A 21,781-nucleotide genomic window follows, 5' to 3' on the forward strand; every position below is an offset into this window, starting at 1 on the left:
TTTTAATGTGCCCCAAGAGAGGGGTAAAAAGGTGCACCAAGTGGAGAGGCCAAAATGCTGACATTTGGCAAGGAGAACTATCTAGGGAATTGAGGGTCTCATGGATAAGTATGATGGAAAATAACGAAGACAATATACGTAATATGATGAATCAACTATCCTTGAGAATTTGGCTGGGTGGAATAATCGTATGCCATCGCTCGTGACTTGTATCCACGCTTGAAATAGAGCTTCGTAATTAGAGACAGGAAAAGAGATTCACGTAGAGATAGAAGGGTTTTACATTTTGGTATCAGAGCGAAGGTAAGGTAGAACCCGTCGATTTGTGACGGACAGCAGGTGGAGGATCAAGGGATACGTGATGAGCGACGTGCACGATCTACGACGAATTAGGATTGTTGGTTGTCCGTGACGAGGAACCCTTGGTAGCGACGTGAGTGTCAAATATATCGACGGAAGCCCGCGAGGCGTTGACGAAGAGGAAAGCATCGATGGCATCCCGGATTGTCAACGCGAAAGGCTAGCAGGTCCCATAATGCGCTGAAATGCAATTGGGGCTTGAGCGCAGGGGATGCAGCGCAGGGGCAAGTCGGCAGTGCATAGAGATTAAACGACTGCGCACGTACCAAAGGCAGCCTTTGAGGAGAAATCAGAGCGAGGGGCGAAAATTTTGAGTCTTGAAGTTGCATTCGGTGCATTAAATTCGCTGCAGATCGACTGTTCAGAATCAGTTCCTGATACTTGGACTTGGACGAGTTTTTGAGAAGAAGAAAGCCCAGGGAGCATCTTTTTCCTTTCGTTTGAGTTTCTAGTTTTTGGATTTCCACTCTGTTATTGCGTACCGCAGAGAGAAATTCGAAAAGTTGTATATATATCACTTTGGAGTTTGGCGTGTTGAGAAAAAAAAAGAGAAAAAAACAGAAAAGGGAGAGAGTATATATTTTCGAAAAAAAAAAAGAAAAAAAAAGAAAGGGGAGAGAGTATATATTTTTGGGAAAAAAAAAAGAAAAGAAAAAAAGAGATATATACATTTTATTTTTTCTTTCAAGAAAAAATGGATACCGAGGGACAAGATTCCAGGATGAATCCTGAAGAATCTAGGATTCAATCCACACAACAGATGTCACATCATGCAGCACCTACTTTGATTGGTAGGATTTCGATATTAGAAGATGCTTTACAGCAGATTATGAACCAACAGCTTCAAGTGAATGCTGGTCAAAATGAGATCAGGGAGATGGTGCAAGCCTTGTCGGCTAGACCGTCTAGGATTGATAAGGGCAAAGCTCCAGCAGAGTCAGAGCCCAGTATACATTCCTTAGAGCGCGCAAGGGTCAAAGTGCCTAATATCGCTAATTATAGACCGGAGAAGTAAAGTACGCTGGTCGGATGACCGATCGCAGCTCTGATGTGATCGAGGTTTGGTTACACAAGTGGGAAGAAGCCTTCGCCATTTGTGAGATTAGATCCGATCTAAAGAAAATCCGCGAGGCCACACACCTGTTTATTGAGGTAGCGGACAGATGGTGGATAAAGCAACAGAAGGATCAAGTTGCTCCAACCACCTGGGAAGGGTTTAGAGCTGAATTCAAGAAACACTTTCTTCCACCTGATGAAGAGTCCCGAGCTTGGGATGCTTATAGAAATCTTCGTCAGAGGAGCTTGTCAGTGGCAGAGTACACTGACAAATTCAGTGAATGTGTCATGAAAATAACAGACCCTCTCCCTATGTCGGTTCAGTTAAAGGACTATATCTATGGACTGAACGACAAGATCAAAATGGAAGTTCGGGCTAAATATGTGACTACACTAGATGAATCTATAGCAGTAGTCCTGAACTATGAGGATGCCAGAGGCAGATCTGGTGGATTTGTGCAGGCAGGGACTCAGTATGAGCACCCGAGAAAAGGGGGATTTCAGAGGAAATGGGTTTCAAAGACAAGTGTCTCGCAGCCAAGTGGCCAAACCAAGCAGGTGAAGCCGGTTGAGGGACCAGTAAAAACAAGTACCACCGTTGGGGTGAAAAGGAAAATAACTCCAATGGTAGCCCGAGCTTGGTCAAAGTCCTCGTTGACCCCTGAACAAAAAGAGAAAGCTAGAAAAGAAGGATTGTGCTTCGGCTGCCTTCAGCGACATCAGTGGAAGGATTGTCCACTGAATAAAGACCGTTGCACGGCTAATATGATAATATTTGAATGCGACGTAGAAATGTAGGAGAGTCCCAGTGCAGAACATATGCAGATGCAACTGGCGGGACCTTCTCAGAGGTTAGTACCTTGTTTGTTATGTGTATCTGTTGCTAAGTTAGTGACGAGTGCACCTGATAACATCCTATCTAAGCCCGCAGCAACGGGGTATACAGCCTTCAATGATACGGAGTTAATTAAAATGAAAGGGCAAGTGGCCGGTCATGATGCCATTGTGTTGTTTGACTCGGCGTCAACTCACAATGTGATTAACTCCAAGCTCGTGAAGAGGCTGAAATGAAAGACAAGTCCATCTGACTATGCGTATACAGTCAGGATGGCCGATGGAAGTTCAACTGAAGTATGGGACCAAAGGGTTACCCAGTTGGAGCTTCGGATTCAGGACTATGCTGAGAAGCTTGATTTTGAAATGACCAAGTTTGCTCATGCAGATATAGCCCTGGGTATGGCGTGGCATTCTAGGAAGAATCCAGCCATTGATTAGAAAAAGCACGTATATCAATTCAAGATGAATGATGTGCTTTATGTCTTGCGAGGTGAAAAAGATATACCTCAGGGACCGTTGGTTTCCGTGATGGAAATCAGAAAGGCTCAAGTAGAGTTTTTATTCCTTTGCACAGCATCGATAGAGCCGGTGGATGAGTCTTCGGCTAGCACTGATGTTACACAAAGTGGTGAGATGGCCAAGCTGGCTAATCTTATAACAGAGGAGTTCTCTGAGTGTTTTAGGGATGAACTACCTTATGGGTTACCTCCAGAGCGGAAAGTTCAACATAAGATTGAACTGATCCCGGGGGCAGAACCTGTAAATAGACCTCCCTATAGAATGAGTTTTGCTGAAGAAGCGGAGGTGCGTAGGCAACTGGAAGAATACCTCAAGTTGGGGCAGATTCAACCAAGTTTCTTACCTTTTGCTTCGCCAGTGATATTAAAGAGGAAAAAGGATGATACGTTTCGCCTCTGTATAGATTACAGAGCATTGAATAATATCACTGTTAAGCACAGGTATCCGATGGCTCGGATTGATGATTTGCTAGATGCATTACATGGAGCCGTGATTTTCAGCAAGATAGATCTTAAGTGCGGCTACCATCAGATCCAGATTAGAGTCGAGGATGTGCATAAAACCGCTTTCAGAAGCAGGTTTGGTCATTATGAGTTTTTGGTAATGCCCTTCGGACTTACCAATGCTCCAGCGACCTTCGTCATGCTTATGAACGATTTACTACGTCCGTATATCGGAAAGTTCGTAGTACATTTTATTGACGATATCCTGATATTCAGTAAAAGTGTTATTGAGCATCGTGAACACTTAAGGATAGTGTTCAGTACTTTGAGGAAAGCCAGTCTTTACGTGAATAAAAAGAAAACTATATTGTGTATGGTTAGGCTTGAATATTTAGGGTTCATAATTACTCCACAGGGGGTAGAAATGGATCCGAAGAAAGTGGTTGCGATACTAACTTGGCCAATCCCTCAGAGTCTGACCGCATTGCGATCATTCTTGGGATTTGTTCAGTTTTATAGAAGGCATATCAAAGGATATTCCGGAATAGTATCGCCATTGACTGATTTGACCTCAGATAAAGTACCTTTTATTTGGGGACAGAATCAACAGGAAAGTTTTAACACCATAAAACAAGCTGTGGTCTTAGGACCGGTGTTAAAAATAGTTGATCCCCAGAAACCGTTGTTCCTAGAAACCGATGCAAGTGGCATTGCGGTAGGAGTCGTCCTCCTTCAAGAGGGAAGGCCAGTAGCCTTTGAAAGCAAGAAGCTTTCTCCCTCTCAAAGGAATTGGCCAACTCATGAATTGGAGTTGTATGCAGTTATCCATGCTTTGAAAACATGGAGGCATTATTTGTATGGTTCAGAGTTTTATGTGGATGTGGATCATGATACTCTGAAACATTTTTGTAAACAGCCTGACTTGAGGGGCCGCCAAGCTAGGTGGGCAGAGCTCATGCAGGAGTTTAATCTAATGATTCGGTACCGAAGAGGAAAAGACAATAAGGTGGCTGATGCGTTGTCTCGCATTATGCACAACCTGAGTTTCACGGTATTAGAGAGTGCTCTAATGACCGAGATAAGAGAAACTCAAAAAGTGGACGAGTTTGTCCAGAGCTTATGGCCTAAGGCTCATATGTTAAAACCCGGGGAAAGGGAAAAGGATGACCTGGCATCCAGAAAAGGCCAAACTTATGCAAGATATACCATAAGAGATGGTATGCTAGTTAGAAATGGCAAGGTTGTAGTACCTAGTCAGAATGATCTCAGGCAGAGAGTCATTCGACAGTGCCATGATAGCCCGTGTGCGGGACATCCAGGTGTCGAGAAGACCTATGATCTCGTGAAGCGAGATTTCTTTTGGCCAAGGATGAAAAAGCATATTCATGAATATGTGACACGGTGTTTCTCGTGTCAGGTAAGTAAGGCCGAGCGGGTGAAGCCACCCGGACTTTTACAGCCCTTGGAAATACCACTAAGTAAGTGGGAGAGCATTTCCATGGATTTTATTGTAGGGCTGCCTGTAACACAAGGAGGGTATAATTCTATCCTTGTGGTTAATCGTCTAATCAAGATGGCTCACTTCATTTCGACTAGAGAGTCTGTTAGTGCCCCGCAAGTGGCGGATTTGTTCATTAGACATATATTTCGTCTGCATGGATTGCCTAGATCCATAGTGTCAGACAGAGATGTTAGATTTACCGGTCATTTTTGGATAGCGGTATTTGAGACACTAAGGACTGAGTTGGGAATGAGTAGTGGGGATCATCCTGAGACGGATGGTCAGACGGAGAGAGTCAACCAAACTTTAGAGGATATGCTGAGGGCATATGTGTCATTGAGGCAACATACATGGGACAAGTGGTTGCCATTGTTGGAGTTTGCCTACAATGATAGGAAACATTCCTCTACCGGGTTCAGTCCGTTTGAGCTGAACTATGGTTAATAGCCAGCCAATCCAACTATAGTTGGAGTACTTCAGAAAGTGCCTAGTGCCGCGAACTTAAAGTTCAGATGCGGGAGATGCTAGCACTTGCGAGAGCTAATATCCGCCAGGCTATGGATAGAGCCAAGGTGTATGCGGATGAAAATCGGTCTATAAGAGTATTTGAAGAAGGAGAAAAAGTTTTTCTCAGAATTCCTTCGCACTCGAAGTCGTTGACTTCAGGAGAGTGTGCTAAGTTATCACCTCGATACTGTGGGCCGTGGTTAATTCTAAAGAGAATAGGTAGTGTAGCCTATAAATTAGAATTGCCACAGGGGTGTAAGGTGCACCTAGTTTTTCATGTTTCGCGTTTAAAGAAATTTTTGCATACAGGTAACTCACTAATCGAAGGTGTGGTTTTGTTTCAGGAGATAGAGGATATTGCAAGGCGTCAGCCAACAAGAATCCTGGACCGAGGAACAATGCAAATACAAAATCGGAAGATACCCACGGTGTTGGTTGCATGGCATGGTCAGCCTCTATCGGAAGCTACCTGGGAATCCGTATACCAGTTACGGAGAGCGTTCCCAGATTTCATCATCGAGGACGCTGATGCTTGAAGAGGGAAGGAATGTTATGCTCTAGCCGAGATAGCATGACCTCGGATAGATCGGTGGGCATTTTCTCTTAGATGACCAACTTTTGTAATAGTTAATGTGCGTAATTAAAATGGTCAAGAGAGGTAACTGCCAAGGTTCTAGGTGAGGGCGGAATGGCATTGACTAGATAGTTCTGAGTGCTAAGGCCTAGGTGCACCTAAATGTGCAATAATGCCAAGGGGCAAGTGGGTTTTAATGTTCCCCAAGAGAGGGGTAAAAAGGTGCACCAAGTGGAGAGGCCAAAATGCTGACATTTGGCAAGGAGAACTATCTAGGGAATTGAGGCTCTCATGGATAAGTATGATGGAAAATAACGAAGACAATATACGTAATATCATCATGAATCAACTATCCTTGAGAATTTGGCTGGGTGGAATAATCGTATGCCATCGCCCGTGACTTGTATCCACGCTTGAAATAGAGCTTCGTAATTAGAGACAAGAAAAGAGATTCACGTAGAGATAGAAGGGTTTTACAAGAGTCCTAGTCACCTTTGATGACTTTAGAATCAGTGAGTGATGAGCTCTTTGTTGGGAGCATCACTTTTTCTGCTTGTATCGTATCTTGATGCTGGCATCACTTTTTCTGCTTGTATTGGCCTTAGGTATGTTTAGAATGATTGAACATAAGCTGAAGACAAAAAACAGGGAGCTGAATAGCCATTTTTCTTTTAGTTTCAGAAGAGAGTTTGATTGAGTATGCTTGTGCTTTCTAAGTTAGGAATGTAATTTTGCCTCTTTGTAGGAAGCGATACATAAGTGTAAAGGGTCCATTTAGCTTTTTAGGTTTTAAATGAGAGAGAGAGAGAGAGAGAGAGAGAGAGAGAGAGAGAGAGAAAGAGATTATTCTAGTTTTTTGACTTGCTTGTTTATTTTTGCTTAGTCACCTTCTTCCTTTCTTCTTTATTTCTTGTTTTCTCTCTTTTGTTTATTTGACGTATTTTAGTAAGCACTAGGTTTGCCTAGAGACTCCGTAGGTCTTTAGAAACCCTGGGCACTGATGACGACATAAGTGTTGCTTTGCTTGCTAAGTGTGTCTTCCTTTTGTTTTTCATAAAAGTTTTTGTTAACCTATTTTTTTCTTCTCTTTCATTTTCTCTCTTTTTTTTTTTTGTGTGTGTGTGTGTGTGTGTGTAGATTTTTGGTCTTTAAAACAACAAAAAATCTAAATTTGTATGATTTGACTTATTCTAGTCTTACAATGGTGTATATATTCCTAGAGCCCCAACTCAATGTATATCTTTTTGAGTCATGGTCTATCTAAGATCATGGATAATTATGGAAAGCTTATCCAAATCTAAAGTATGAAAGTCTAGTTGAGTTATTATGCTCCCTCATCCCCATTGCTGATCAAACTCCTCCATCATACCCTTGGGTAGAATGTGCCACCCATTGGCAACCCTGACGTTGAGCTTGGTCTTTCTTGTGCATTAAAGATCCAAAATTTGCATACATAGGCAGCTCACCATACGCACACACTCCCTTGATCTAAACACACTGTGCATGCCATCCACATTGTGGGAAAACCTGTTGGCATTAGACGGTTCCGCCAGCAAGTTCTAGGAAGTTCGGACGGAAGGGAGCTTTTTCTTTGCAGAAAGCTTGTCCAGCTGCACCAACATGACGCTAGCAGCTTCATTTCTCGAATCTTCTATTTTCTTCTTTTGATGAGGATGCCTAATTGAGACCCCCTTGACACTTCTTTCTTCTTTGTAGACTATGTCTTACTAGAGTTAAAGAAAGGTCTAGTTGACGCAATTTGCCCAGGGTGACTATAGTTGACTAAAGTCAAAGGGGTATTGCACTAAAGTCAAAGGGTTGTTTGTTGACCTTTAAATCTCTTATGCCATTCTATCATCTAGAAGGTTTGCATTTGGGCTAGCTCAAAGTTGCATTGCTTAATGCTATTGGAAGTAACAAAACAACATCTGTAACAACGAAAGAGTCTGGTCTGATAGCCACCTGAACTGGCAACTGCTACCCTGCCTGGCAAGGAGAGGTATCTTTGCAGCTTCTCCTTCAAGATGTTGAGTGATAATCTTTTCCCAAGGATGTATGTTGGAAATGTGTACGATGTAGTGGTGAAGCTTATGATTAAAAACTGTGGAAGTCAACTTAGAAATGATGAGGGATTTTTCTGGGAAGCTGGATAATACAAGAGAAGGCTGCAATCAGATAGCTAATACCTTCTGGATTGTTGTAGTTGTGTTTGTGATTATTACATTCTTTTCCCATTGCGTTCATTCCATTTTTAAATTACTAAACATTGGCCAGGTCATGGCGGTGGAGTCATTCAAGGCACTGCTAGTGAAGCAGTACTGGTTACGGTTCTAGCAGCAAGAACACGCGCACTCAAGCGATATGGTCTGGATGCTCTTGGAAAGCTTACTGTCTATGGATCAGATCAGACTCATTCAGCTCTGCAAAAGGCATGTGTGGTAGGTTTTGCAGGAGATATCGAAAGTCAAATTGTATATGACTCTTAGGTTCAAATATAGATAATGCAGGTAAATCTAAATACATAAAAGTTGAACTTTTCTTCGCGCTTAATATGGGTAATGACTTTCCAGTCTTGTAAAAGGCCTATTGCTACCCCTACCGCTAGTGGTGTCTCTTTTGGGGAGTTGATGCTTCTGAAAGATATTAGTAGTTTCACTATGTGGACAGCTCTGTTGAAATCTTTTTATTACAGTTCACTCCCCCTCTGTGTCCAGTTTAACATTTCAAAGAAATTCATCTGAGTGCACTGGGATAGCAATTTCTTATGAGCTACATGTCTATGCAAGCAACGTGTTTGACAATGATTGGGGTGATACTGCCTCATGAAGCTGTTGTTTTATGTTAGGATTTCAAGACATGTGGAGGGCCTGTGGGATCTAAATTATCAGATTTTTCCCATGGTGGCATCGAACATTTCTTTCTAATCATCTGCCTGCCTGTTAATATCATTGCTATATCCATGATGATTACAAATTTTGATATGATGCTTTTGATTTTTCCTTGTATACCTTGAAATATAAGTAGGGCAAAATTTGTAATGTCAGGATAGGCTTTTCGATCTGCGTTTGCAAACGAGTAATTTGATTCATAATGAATTTACTTAATTCCCTAAAGAAATTTAGTTCTGATGTTTATAGTGCTTTAGAACCAAAGGTGCGGATCGGTCACTTTTTCACCTCAGAGGTTCAAGTAGTCATGATAGAGATGCGGATTGATTTATGCAAAAATCTGAAATGGCAGTATGAGGATTAAAGTGGTATGATGGGACTTGCTACAGGTTGCTGGTATACATGCTGGAAACTTCAGAGCATTGCCAGCTGATGCAACTGCAAATTATGCCATCGATCCAATGGTGGTTTCCAGAGCTGTTGCAGAAGATGTTGCTGCTGGTTTGCTGCCGATTTTCCTTTGTGGGACGGTACAACAACCACCAATATGAGTCCCCCATTTGTCAGCATGTGAATTATAACACGTACTGAGAAAGTTACTATCTATAACCTCTGAAAAATGCAATCCTCTTCCCTGTGTTATTTATTTACAACTGAGAAATGTTAGAAAAGAGAATTATGAATAAAACAAGAAAAATTTGAGCTAAATGTCAACATGCAGACTGCCCTTCTCTTAAGACCTCAGACTGGTTAAAAGGTCGATCTAGGCAAATTGTGTTCATGCGTGGATTGTGACAAGAAAAGACTATTTCAATCTTTTTATTAAAGTCCTCTTGATGGATTGAATAAGAATAGCATTGAGTTTCTGAGAGGCATGCTGAAAATAAAGGGCAAGCCACATTTGCTCCTGGGTGCTTACAAAACAATGAAGTCAGAGTCCAATGGGCCATATAGTGCTGTGTAAGTTTAGGCCCGGTAGGGAACATTCGTGGTTGATGGTACTTAGGTTGTGTGAATCACCTGGTTTAAAGGGAACTTTTTCAAGCTACCATGAGTCAGGAGTGTGGCTGGACTACCGCTCGGTTTCTCATTTTGCAATTGATGGACAGTACTAACCCAGATTGTGGCTCCTTTTGTCCTGCCAAGTGTTTTAAGAACTGTCGCCCAGGAAGGGCTATAATAGTTATAAAAATAGGGCATTGAATGGAGACACTCCAGGCTCCTTTCCTCATGACACTCTACTCTGCCCAGCTCATCAGGCAACTAGGATGATGCAAGATGGTTGCCTTTTTTCTTTTGAAATCTCGGAATATGGTTCTGGACTCGTATGATGTTTGACCTTTCCATAGCTGGTTGTATGTTTCTCCTAGCTCTCAGATGAGCTGTCTCGAGGTCCACTCTCTTTATGCCTGGTATTTGTGTAAAATAGAGGGCCATGCTTTTTTGCAAGGTTGCCTCTTGATGCCACACCCTCCCCCTTACCTTTTTTGAGATAATCACGTGAACAAGAAATCGCTCCTCTGATTCTCTAGTTCGACTAGCAGTCCTATACCTTCCACCCACCATTGGTTCCAAAAACACTATGTGCCTAACCATCGTGGATTACTCATTTCATGCAAAGGTACCATGGATATACAGGATACAACCATACTATTTATAGTTGATGGTATCCAATATGTGGCATGCCATGAGCCATTGTTTCTGATTGGGACTTCAAATTCACTAATCAGTTTTGGAGGAACTTTTCGACAACTTTGGTATGAAGGTCAATTTTTCTAGTAGCTTCCACCGTTAGTCCGATGGCCAGAAAGAAATCGACAACCAGTTTACCTTCAATGATCTGAAGATTTATGTGGCAGATTCGTAGACCTGGTGGAAGGAGTTTCTTCAATTGGTACAAGGGATCCCGAACGACCAGCATGGGTAGGACTCCCTTGTGCCCGAAGCTCTCACATTGAAGCTTTGGATCCTTTCCAATCAGACAAGTTATCAATGATGTTCCCATGAAGGTGCAATTACCAACGATGTGGACCACGCATCTAGTCTTCCATGTATCTTGACTTAAGCCTTATCTTGGCTCGGCATTGGCAATCGTATCGAATGTTGAGCAACCCGAGATTGTCGACGAAGTAGAGGTTGTTGAGCCCAAACAGATTTTGCTCATTGCTTCAAAAAGGGTACTGGCAACTATTAGCACTTGTATGCAATCAAGTTCAAGCACGGAGGCTCCCATGAAGCACCATGGGTCCAAGAGGACTTCATTGCTGACTATCTTTACCTCCTTTCAGATATAAGGAAGGTTTTCACCTGTCCTAGTTCTACATTCAGTAGGGGGCGATCTCATGGGCATCCATAGTCCATGGCATGGTTGCCTTTGCTAGCAGCACGACAACATTGCAACTCACAGGTACAAAAATAGCCAAGCATTACAGAAATCAACAGATGACAAAGCAGGTCAAAAAATACAGCTGACTTTTTCATACAAAAGTCAACATGTTGGCATTTCGATCGGCATCAGACCCCTGGCATGCCACTGGATGGCCTTGTGGTTGATGTAATGAAGGTGGATGCTGAGGAGAGGGTCTAGTCCAAATTTGATCTGCAAAATGGAAGGAATGAGCCTCCTTATATAGGCTGGAACTAGCCTGAATCGGGCAGGTGCTTGTGAGGCTTGTCTCCAATCTTGTCCTTACCTAATGTGCCTGAAAGTCAAGATCTCGATCCTGATGTCGCTCAACCATTTCTTGTCTTGTGAAGAAGTCTGCCTTATGTTTCATGAGTCTAGACTTGAATTGAATGACCTCGTATACGAAGAGTGCGGTGCATGTGGTCAAGGTAGTCAATGACTCTCCTCATATTCGTGTATCCATGGGCGAACGACGGTGATCCCTTGATCTCATTCTTGGGCAGCACATGTAATAGGATACGCCTAGCTTATTCTCTCTCCTACCAACTATTGACTAAAATAGAGAATAATTGAGAGGAGCACGCATAAAACATGTGCTGAATGCTATTGGCATGTGTGTGAAACTAAGGTGGGATTGGGTTGCAACAGCCCCCCCTCCAAAGAGAGTATTTACTGTACTATTGAGGCAAAAGGCTAATTACAACTTTATCAAAATGAATGAATGCAACTATAGTGAAGGAGAGGCTCCTTTTTGAAGGTGGAAGATGGCAATGGTGGAGATTTGCTCCATCTCGATGTGAGGCTACTTCATGTCGGTCATAATACACCTATTAAGAGAGTCGAAGGACGTTAACAACAGATGTGAGACAATTTCAAAGACATTAGGATTCTTGATGGGATTCGAGCCTGGCCCATGCAACGCTTAGAGTATCCATGACATATGACACATGACAAGACATGACAAGAAGAGTCTCTTTCGGATTGTTCTTAGTTTCAATATCTTGGTGTGTGATAGATACCTCGAGCTCCCTCCATGGGGGGTATACTCTGTTAGTTTCAGTTTCGTGGTCTCATGGCTTTTGTGGCCTTCTGCAAAGGTTAATAAAACTCTCTCTCTCTCTCTCTCTCTGCCTAATGATAGTGGAGTGCCTACTCTTATAGTGCCATGCTATTTTGAGGATGGCCTTTGTTGTCCACTAGGCCCAACCATCCAGCGTATCCTCTTGGGTCTAGAGTAGGGAGATGATCTCTCATGTACTTCTCTTGGTAAAGGTCATGTGTAATCCTCACTCCTTTGTGAGATAGTCTTTGGTGGGGCTATTCCAGTTGTGGAGGGAAGTGATTTGATATTGTCATGCTTGTTAAAAAGGCATGTGACTCCTGCCCTTTGCATGGCCCGATCTACCACATGGAAGTAGTCCTATCTCTCTAGAAGCCCATCATGTTGGTGGTACCCAATGTAGTATTTGAGGCTGCCTTGCAGTCTAGTGAACTCTTCTCTCTCCATGGATTTCAATCTCTAATGGAAAAGGTGTATTGCTCTTGGTGGTTGTGTAAATGTTCAAGATCCCAATTACCCCCTCTCAAGACCAGCCAAATCACTCGTCCACCGAGGAGCTTTTCTTGAGCAAGCTCATTATTTGCAAGGGCTTGACTCAATGAGATACAAATGCCTTTGCTTTGACCCATGGATGATGAGCACATCTCTAGTCCTCTCCCTAGTACGAGGCGCCCACATGTGCAAATCTTCGCCTGAGGAAACATGTGTTCTTGAGGCATAAGAATGTTGACTGGTCACCCTATTAGGGCCCTTGCAGCTTCTGGCAAATCTTGAAGCGCTACCGATGCTACCTCCTAGCAGATTCATGAAATCTATGTATTTTGACTCACCATGTTCAAGGATGGGTGGGTGGTGAAGAAGGCTTTGTGGCGAGTGAAGGCTTGTGTGTTGGAAAGTAGAGGATAGAATCTCTCACACCTCTCACTCCGATCACAGCTTATACAACACTCAATAGACTAGATAGATGATCACACTCATACACAAAACCTTTCTCAAGAGAGATAGAGACCTAAACTCAGATTTATTCATCCACAGGATGTGGGCTGACACAGCTCAGAGATGAGCAGAGAAGACATCAAGGGTTGCTGTCACAAAAGGCTGAGCACTCTCCTCTCCTAGCACGCTGCATGTATGCAAGGCCTTCAGTGTAGGTTGATGAGAAATGAGGGGGAGTGGGGGGCTTTATATAGGAGGGCCAGGAATCCTCAAAGTGGCCGACCAGGGAGTCGGCTCCTTGCTCCATGCACGGACCTGGTAGGGCCCCCTAACCGACCTGATCTGGTCAGTTATAAGGGGCAGCAAGTGGCCGACCAGACCTGACTGGTCTGGCCTATAAATAGACCCCTTTGTGGGCCTTGTGGGCTGTTTCTGCCAGGCCCAAATCTGTCCTGCATGCCTTTCCAGCCCCCTGTTTGCTGGCGCATTTTACCATGCCTGGTTGCTGCTTCCTGTTGCCTCAGATCCAGTACAGATCTACCTCCAGAAAGCCAGGTATGAACCATCCATCCCCCTATTGTCTTCTGCCCCCTTGTCCCCTCGAATTGGGGGCTCACAGGTGGGGACAGTGACATTCTAACACCCCCTCTCAATGACACAATTGTGGGCCGATCCCCATGCAGCGAATGAGGTGTTCCATCTGCTCCCTTGGGAAGCGCCTTCGTGAAGACATCTGAGATGATGTCGGTGGTCGGGCAGTACATCAACTCGATGACACCTTTGTCGATGAGTTCTCGAACAAAGTGGTAGTGGACCTCGATGTGCTTTGTCCATGCGTGAAACCCGGTGTTGTTGGCGATTGCTATGCAACTCTGGTGGTCGCACATGATCACCGTCACATCTTCTTGAGTCACGTTCATGTCCTCCAAGATCCACCTGAGCCACAATGTTTCGCATGCCACTGTACAAGCAGCCCTGTACTCTGCCTTTGTGGATGAAAGGGCAACGATAGGTTGTTTCTTACTCAGCCGTGACAGGGCTCCTGATGAGAGTATGCAACAGTACCCAGTAGTTGACGATCTCCGGGTTTCACCATCACCTGCCCAATCACTATCATAGAAACCCCCCAACTCAATGCCTTTTGTATAAGTAATACCATAGGTGCAGGTACCTTTCAAGTACCTTAGCACCCTCATGCCTGTGTCCCAATGGGCCTTCTTGGGTGTGGTGGAGAACTGGCAGAGCAATCCAACTGCGAGAGAAATATCTGATTTGGTACTGGTGAGGTAAAGCAAACTACCCACCATGCGTCGATACAATGATGAATCAACCCGCTGAGATGGATCATGTACACTCAGCTTTAGACTAGCTTCCATGGGAATCACTGCCGCTTTGCAATCTTCCATCTGAAAGCGTTTGAGTAGCTCCCTACAATATTTTTCCTGTGAGATAAAGATGCAGCTCTTTCCTTGCTTCACTTCAATCCCAAGAAAGTAATGAAGTATTCCCAAGTTTGTCATCTTGAACTCTTCCATGAGATGTCTCTTGACCTGAGCAATCTTCTTCGCATGATCTCTTGTAATGATGAGGTCGTCCACATACTGGATTAATACCAGCCGCAAGAGACGAGATAAAGATTTGCCTCTGATGGACTCGCTGAAGCCCGATTCTCTGAAAGAAAACATCTATTCATTGGTACCATGCTCTGGGGGCTTGTTTCAGCCCGTATAAGGCCTTCTTCAGCTTGCATACTTTTGATGTGGATCGTAGAATCTGAAATCCCGGTGGTTGTGCCACATATAACTCCTACTCTAGGGTTCCATTCAAAAATGCAGACTTGACGTCCATCTGAAATATAGGCCAACTGTGATGAGCAGCCAAGGCTCAAGGCAATAACTGTACGTATCGTCACCATCTTGGCTATGGGGGCGAAGGTCTCATCGAAGTCAAGTCCTTCTGACTATGCATAGCCTTTCACCACCAATCTAGCTTTGTACTTGTCCAAGTTCCCATCAGACTTGAACTTAAGCTTGTACACCCACTTAGTACCAATTACCTTCCGCTTAGTCGGCTTGTCTATCGAATCCTAGGTGTCGTTTTTCAAAATCACTTCCATCTCTGCTTGCATGGCATCATGCCATTCTGGAATATCCTTCGCTTCCTCGAAGGATCTGGGCTCCTCAAGCTGAGCCACCATAGCATAGTTCACGGAGGGAGTCTTCATGTGGCGTTGAGACCGCTGTGCTCTAGAACTGATCTCGGGAATGTTTGTGAAGAGTTTGCTAATGTCTTCAAATACCATTGAGGTAGCTTCTTCTCTGACGGATGTGCCTTTGTTGGAGATGCCTTGGAGCCGGAAGTGGAATGTCTTGCTCCTCCTCCTCCTGCTCGGGTCTTCAATCGTCTCCACCTCTTTAATGGTGACCTTGGGTGGGGGTAATGTCAGAAGTTCCTGAACCTCTTTTGCAGCTTGGGGCTCTGACTCCTCGAAGATCACGTCCCTACTGATAAGGACCTGTTTCTTCACCGGGTCGTAAAGGCGATAGGCCTTGGACTCCTCACTGTATCCCACAAAGATACATCTTTTGCTATGGGAATTAAGCTTCGTCCACTCATCTTTATGCACATGAACAAATGCATTAGAACTGAAAATCTGTAAATGAGATATGATTGTTTCTTACCACAATAAGCTTCATATGGAGTCTTATCATCAACAAACTTGGTCTTAGTTTTGTTGGGGATGTGAACGGCAGTGTTCACGGCTTCACCTTAGTAAGCTTTCAAAAGATTTCTCCCTTGCAACATGGTCAAACTTGTCTCTGTTACGGTCTGGTGCTTTCTCTCAGCAACTCCATTTTGCTGAGATGTGCGAGCTGTAGTGAGTTGCCACTTGATCCCGTGCTTCTTGCAAAATCCATTGAACTCGGTAGAAGTGAACTCTTTCCTTGCTCTCTTTTTCTACTTGGGCCTTCCATTCTTTGAATTTCTCATAAGCATGAGATTTCTTAGCAAGGCATTATCTCCATGGTCTTGCACCACTCTTTCTTGTTGGACATGTGCTTTGAGGCTCCACTGTCCACATAATTGCCTTCTTTTCCTTAGTTGACTGCGTAGGCTGAGTAGTACTCAGTAATGATAAAGAGCGCGCCGGTAGTGACGTTTGCCGATTCGGTCATTGGCTCCTCCTTGGCTTTGGACTCTTTTTGTCGCTTGAGGTCTGCCTTCTTCTTGCGGCATTCCTTAGCTGAATGACCAAGCTTTTCACAGTAGAAGCATTTCATTTGTCTCTTTTTCTCTGCATCCTCGGTCTTGTTGTTGTTGTTGGAATCTTTGAACTTGCCCTTGCCTAGCTTGTCCCTTGCCACGAGAGCCTTCTCATCTGATTGATTGAATAGTTTTTCTCGAGCCTCTTCTTGCAATAGTAGAGGGCCAAGCTCTTCGAAGGTGAGAGGCTTGGTCCTCTGTCCTGTAGTGACTGTCGTCATGAAACTCTTAAAATTGCGAGGTAGCTTGTGTAGAGTCAGCAAAGCTAGATGACTTGAGTCTACCTTTTGACCAACTGTTGCGAGCTGATCGCTCACCACCTTGAATTTCGTTAGATGGTGATTAACATTGTCCCCCTCACTCATATCGAGATTGTATAATTGATGCTGAAGAGTGAGGATGCGAGACGTCTTATCTGTTTCATACAGGCCCTTCAGGATGGCCCACGCCTCGACAGACGTCTTTGCCATCTAAATGTGGGGAATTACTGCATCTATCGTCGTCCCTATCAGCATGGCCAGGGCTTGGGCATCTCTTTCTTCCCACACTGCGAGATCTTCTGCATCTACTGGAATCAAAATTCTCTCTTTCTTGTCCAGAATATCCTCCGGCCTCTCTTCCACACCTGTCACAAGCTTCCACAACTTTCAAGCCATAATATGGCTGCGGATCTTCACCTTCCCTATGGGATAGTTCATCCCATCCAGCTTCCCCGACTCGCGAAAGTTAGGGATGAATGAAGAAGGAAGATGAGAAAAGGAGGAGGAAGGGCGAGCATGGGATGAAGAGGCTATAGATGGTTCCTTCTCTGCCATCTTTGCTGTAATAGCAAACAGCAAACTGAAAATGAACTTGCAGTAGAGAACTTGACCACGCAGCAAACTTGAGTGTCGATTGGAGTCGCCTTCTTGTTGAGAACCTCCCTTCTAGAGCTGGAAACCTTGCTCTGATAACATGTTGGAAAGTAGAGGATAGAATCTCTCACACCTCTCACTCCGATCGCAGCTCATACACCACTCAGTAGGCTAGAGAGATGATCACACTCATACACAAAACCTTTCTCAAGAGAGATAGAGACCTAAACTCAGATATTTATTCTTCCGCAGGATGTGGGCTGACAATGCTCAGAGATGAGCAGAGAAGACATCAAGGGTTGCTGTCACAAAAGGCTGAGCACTCTCCTCTCCTAGCACGCTGCCTGTATGCAAGGCCTTTAGTGTAGGTTGATGAGAAATGAGGGGGAGTGGGGGGCTTTATATAGGAGGGCCAGGAGCCCTCAAAGTGGCCGACCAGGGAGTCGGCTTCTTGCTCCATGCACCGACCTGGTAGGGCCCCCTAACCAACCTGATCTGGTCTGTTATAAGGGGCAGCAAGTGGCCGACCAGACCTGACTGGTCTGGCCTATAAATAGGCCCCTTTGTGGGCTGTTGTTGCTGGGGCATTTTACCATGCCTGGTTGCTGCTTCCCCTCAGATCCAGTACAGATCTACCTCCAGAAAGCTAGGTATGAACCCTCCATCCCCCTATTGTATTCTGCCCCCTTGTCCCCTCGAATCGGGGGCTCACAGGTGGGGACAGTGACATTCTAACATTGTGTTACGTGTAAAAATCTCGGAACTGGAGGACTTTTCTGTTGTTTAGATTGTAACTAGGTGGGTGTTGTATTGTGCTAGAGGCATCACTTGCTTTATGCCTACCTTGATTGCCGAGGTAATCAAGGTTGATGAGGTCACACAGGGGTGTGTTGGAGAGTTGGTTCAAGCCAATGTGAATCGTGTAGTGGCTCCTCCATTGGTAGATGAAGCACAATTATGAGACATCTAAGCCTTGGCATATCCTGTGGAAAAGCGATCCAGTAAATTTTTATACGCAGAACCATAGGCCCTAGTCTTGAAGGCCCAGCCAATTGCCTAGCATGTCCATCATTTGGCCTCTCTTTTGAAGATCAACGAGTGTTTATGTCAATTGAGGGGCACGTTGCATTCCGAAATGCCCCTATTTGTTAGAGGATCATAATTGTGACTGCTAGGACTCCTTAGATCTTGGGAAGGTTGGAGTCTTGTAGGATCCTCTACCTTGTGCTCTTGGTCAAGTATAGCATGCTCTTGGTTTGGTGCAGCTGCAACTTCAGAAGCTACCAATCTCTTGCTTTCTTCGACGTGCCCTTCTTTTGGCATGCTTTGCAGCATATTTGCCGTTTTTATTTCCCTCCACCCTAGTTGAGACTTCACTTGCGTGAGTTTGTGCACGTGTTTGAGTTACACAGGCAAAGTGGGGATTAGGGGTGCTTCTGGGGGTAAGCAGGCCCATTGGCTTGGATAAGTCAGCCACGAAATAACTAGGTAGACCCCTTGGGGGTCTAAGACACCAACCCCTTGGGGATTGGTGATCTAGTCATCTCCCTTGGTCACGCTAGGGCAGCTAGAGAAGCGGGGATAGCCTTGGCCAAGCTGCCTATCTTTGCATTGTAGGCACAGTGTTGGTAGTCTTGAAACCTCCACTCTCTCATGAAACATGCTGAGTCTCTAGCATCATCTCCTCTAGGAGGGAATCGATGTCCTCCACAATCAAATGTAGCTTCATGAAATATGCTCTCATGGTGGGAAGGATGTCTCTACACTACTTAGGGAGGCTTAAAAATGGATGGGTAATAGGGAATTTCATCTAGAGTGCACCGTATGTGGTTACCCTCAAGTGCTGACCTCAATTGAACCCAAACACAAGTGTATGTTCTATAGGCAGGAGGTGCCATGCCTCGTAAATCTTGTACTGCATGTTGAACTTGTTACTTGTCCTTGGGATATAGAGATCTAGATGGTGGCTGGACCAAATGGTGACCATTTGAAACTCTTTCCCATAGGAACTTTTTCTTTTAGCCAAATTGAAAATCTACAACATGCTACCACCGGTGGAAGGTGGGAACTATCGACAAGGAGAGGGAAGGATTGAAGTGGGGAATGAAGGAAGCCCAAAAGGGAAAAGGGAAAGAAGGGATTCATATGCAACCCTTGCAAGCCCTTTCTGGCATCCGCGTTTGTACCCTTCACCCTTGCGCCTGGTGAGTATGGGACTAGCCTGTAAATTTCCAACTCTAATAACTCTTTTGACCTTCAATCCCCTTGCTTTCGACCCCTTGGATCCCCCTTAGGATAGGTTCCTACTACTGGACTCCACTTGAATTGGGAATACTGCATCCACACTCATTTTCTTGCCTCTCAAGCTTTTGAGCCAATAGGGTGGGCCTACATTTTCTTGGCGCTTGACATTATGCTCATCACTAGGATTGCAAGTTCTTCTGACATGGAATAGAGTCTGGCTCCATACACTCTTACATACAGTAGAGTACAAAGTATATGCGGTTCAAGAAAAGCATTACGACCTACTTGTAAGTGTAGCAAAAATAAAGCAGGCACATCCTTTACAGAAATAGAGGCAGGCCAAAAAGAGGCATCATATTAATTGATATTTCATCCTTAATAGAGGTAGGCTGAAATGCGGTATCCTCCTGCAAATTTGTCTCTAGTCCTTTGGTAATGAGAGAAATTTTACGCAAGCCAATTTCAATATCAGGATCAAAATAGGAGGGACTTACGTCTAGATTTTCAAAGGCTTGTTGGGAAAAGTCACGTATGAGTTAAATTTTTTGATGATATTGATGTATTCTGTAGATACTGGACTTTGAATAAGGTACATACTGAAGCTCTGCTTAGAGAGCATGTAAAAGCTCTTAACGGTTGATTCTTCGGACACCATGCAACACAAAATGCCTTTTATGATGCTGATGTGATTTTTAAGACTTTTTGTTAAATTGAAGTTAGGTTGGCCTCAGGTCAAGTGGAAGGTAGAGTTTGAATGTGCTTTTATGGGAAAGATAATTGTGAGGATAGGGATATATATATACACAAATCTTAACTATGTTGCAGTATTGAAGAATGGTTAAAGTTTTTTTCAACTTTGGGGACAACTGATTGCATTTTTTGATGGGATGTCTATTAGATTGGAACAACATCATCAACGGCCATAGATCCCCTAGTTGACCTTGGGAACGTTGCAAAGGTATGCTGCTTATAGTGAAAAAGTCCAGTCATTCTGAAATTCTCACATATCAATAAGGTTCTGTCGATGGCTATACTGCTTGCAATTCTTAAGTATGAAATATATGTATCCTGCCCAGGAGCATGGAATGTGGTTCCATATTGATGCTGCATATGCTGGTAGTGCATGTATCTGTCCTGAATATCAGCACTACCTTCATGGTGTGGAAAAGGCAGACTCTTTCAACATGAATGCACACAAGTGGCTTCTTACAAACTTCGATTGTTCAGCCTTGTGGGTCAAGGTGAGTATCATGTGAAAAGGAAATGCCTCCCACTATTCATACAAGACCACAATTTTGAGACTTGTCTGCCATAAAGCAAAAGTATGAAAAGGAAATGTCTTCTCACTATTCATACAAGTGACACAATTTTCAGGACTTGTCTGGCATAAAGCACAAGTATGAAAAGAACTAGCAATTTCTTGTTTTGTAGGTGATGCAATTTCTTTATGCAAGCACATGAATTTTTTTAAACCTGTTGGAACAATGGCTAGATTGGCTTTGTTTTAAATCCTTTGACATGCTAGACACATTGTGTAAAAAAATATTTTCTTATGTGCTCGGAAAGGACATACTGGAAGGTCCCCTAAACATGTGTGGAATACCTTGCTTTCAAACCAAGTGGTCTTCTGGCTGCAAGCGCTCTGATGGTGCTGCATTAAATGAATAAAATTCTGGGAGGGGAGCTTCTATTCACATTGTTAGGCATGTATTTCATTGTTTTGCACATGTTCAAATGAATTTTCTACCGTCATATATAATACATAAAAATGTTCAAAAAAGATGTGCATCTTAATTACACTTTAGATTAAGTGAGGTGTCAAATCCAGGGACATTAAAATTGTAAACATTAACATGAATGTTGGGGAGTTAGAGTCTATAATTGAGGAGTGGTGCATTATCAACATATTTGTGCTGCATGTCATTTCTAGAACTTGTAAGTGCTATCTATTACAACACACTTTGAGTGTTGTCCTCATCGTCCAGGTCCACAATGCACATCTTCATCGTCCTGGATGGAGCTCAAAGTTTCTAAAAGGGCTTCTCATCAGCAGGAGCCTTTCCCTGTGAGATGCACATGCAAGAAAATCCATCGGAACGACAACTGCCATTGATCATCTGTACGGGGGCTGTTCCTGAGAAGCCCACACTGCGTCAAGAGCTTCCAGGGCTTAGAGCTTGGAGTTAGACCTCTCACTATCAACTTGCCCAGGAGGGCTCTACTCTGCATCTCAGGATCAATGTGCCAAGTTCCCCTTGGGCTTGTGGCAAGATCATAGTTTGCCAGGCCATCCTAGCATGGGTATCTTGGGTGCCATCCTAACCTGCCCAT

General features: G+C 43.9%; 1 protein-coding gene across 6 annotated transcripts in view; it reads left to right on the forward strand.

Annotated features, from left to right (window-relative positions):
• Positions 1-21,781, forward strand: part of AAS (Pyridoxal phosphate (PLP)-dependent transferases superfamily protein) — a 93,673-nt gene that overhangs the window by 30,411 nt on the left and 41,481 nt on the right. For 5 of the 6 annotated variants that reach the window (XM_087378631.1, XM_087378626.1, XM_087378628.1 and 2 more), the window contains 4 exons: positions 8,072-8,235; positions 9,075-9,215; positions 20,349-20,408; positions 20,527-20,691. In XM_087378631.1, the coding sequence (XP_087234757.1) occupies positions 8,072-8,235; positions 9,075-9,215; positions 20,349-20,408; positions 20,527-20,691 (530 nt within the window). The remainder of the gene's footprint in view (positions 1-8,071; positions 8,236-9,074; positions 9,216-20,348; positions 20,409-20,526; positions 20,692-21,781) is intronic. The other variant, XM_087378627.1, reaches the window with a different exon arrangement.

Source organism: Dipteris shenzhenensis, chromosome 8 (genome assembly GCF_047967505.1).
Source record: "Dipteris shenzhenensis isolate YYH24624 ecotype China chromosome 8, Dip_SZ_1.0, whole genome shotgun sequence".
NCBI classification, from domain to species: domain Eukaryota; kingdom Viridiplantae; phylum Streptophyta; class Polypodiopsida; order Gleicheniales; family Dipteridaceae; genus Dipteris; species Dipteris shenzhenensis.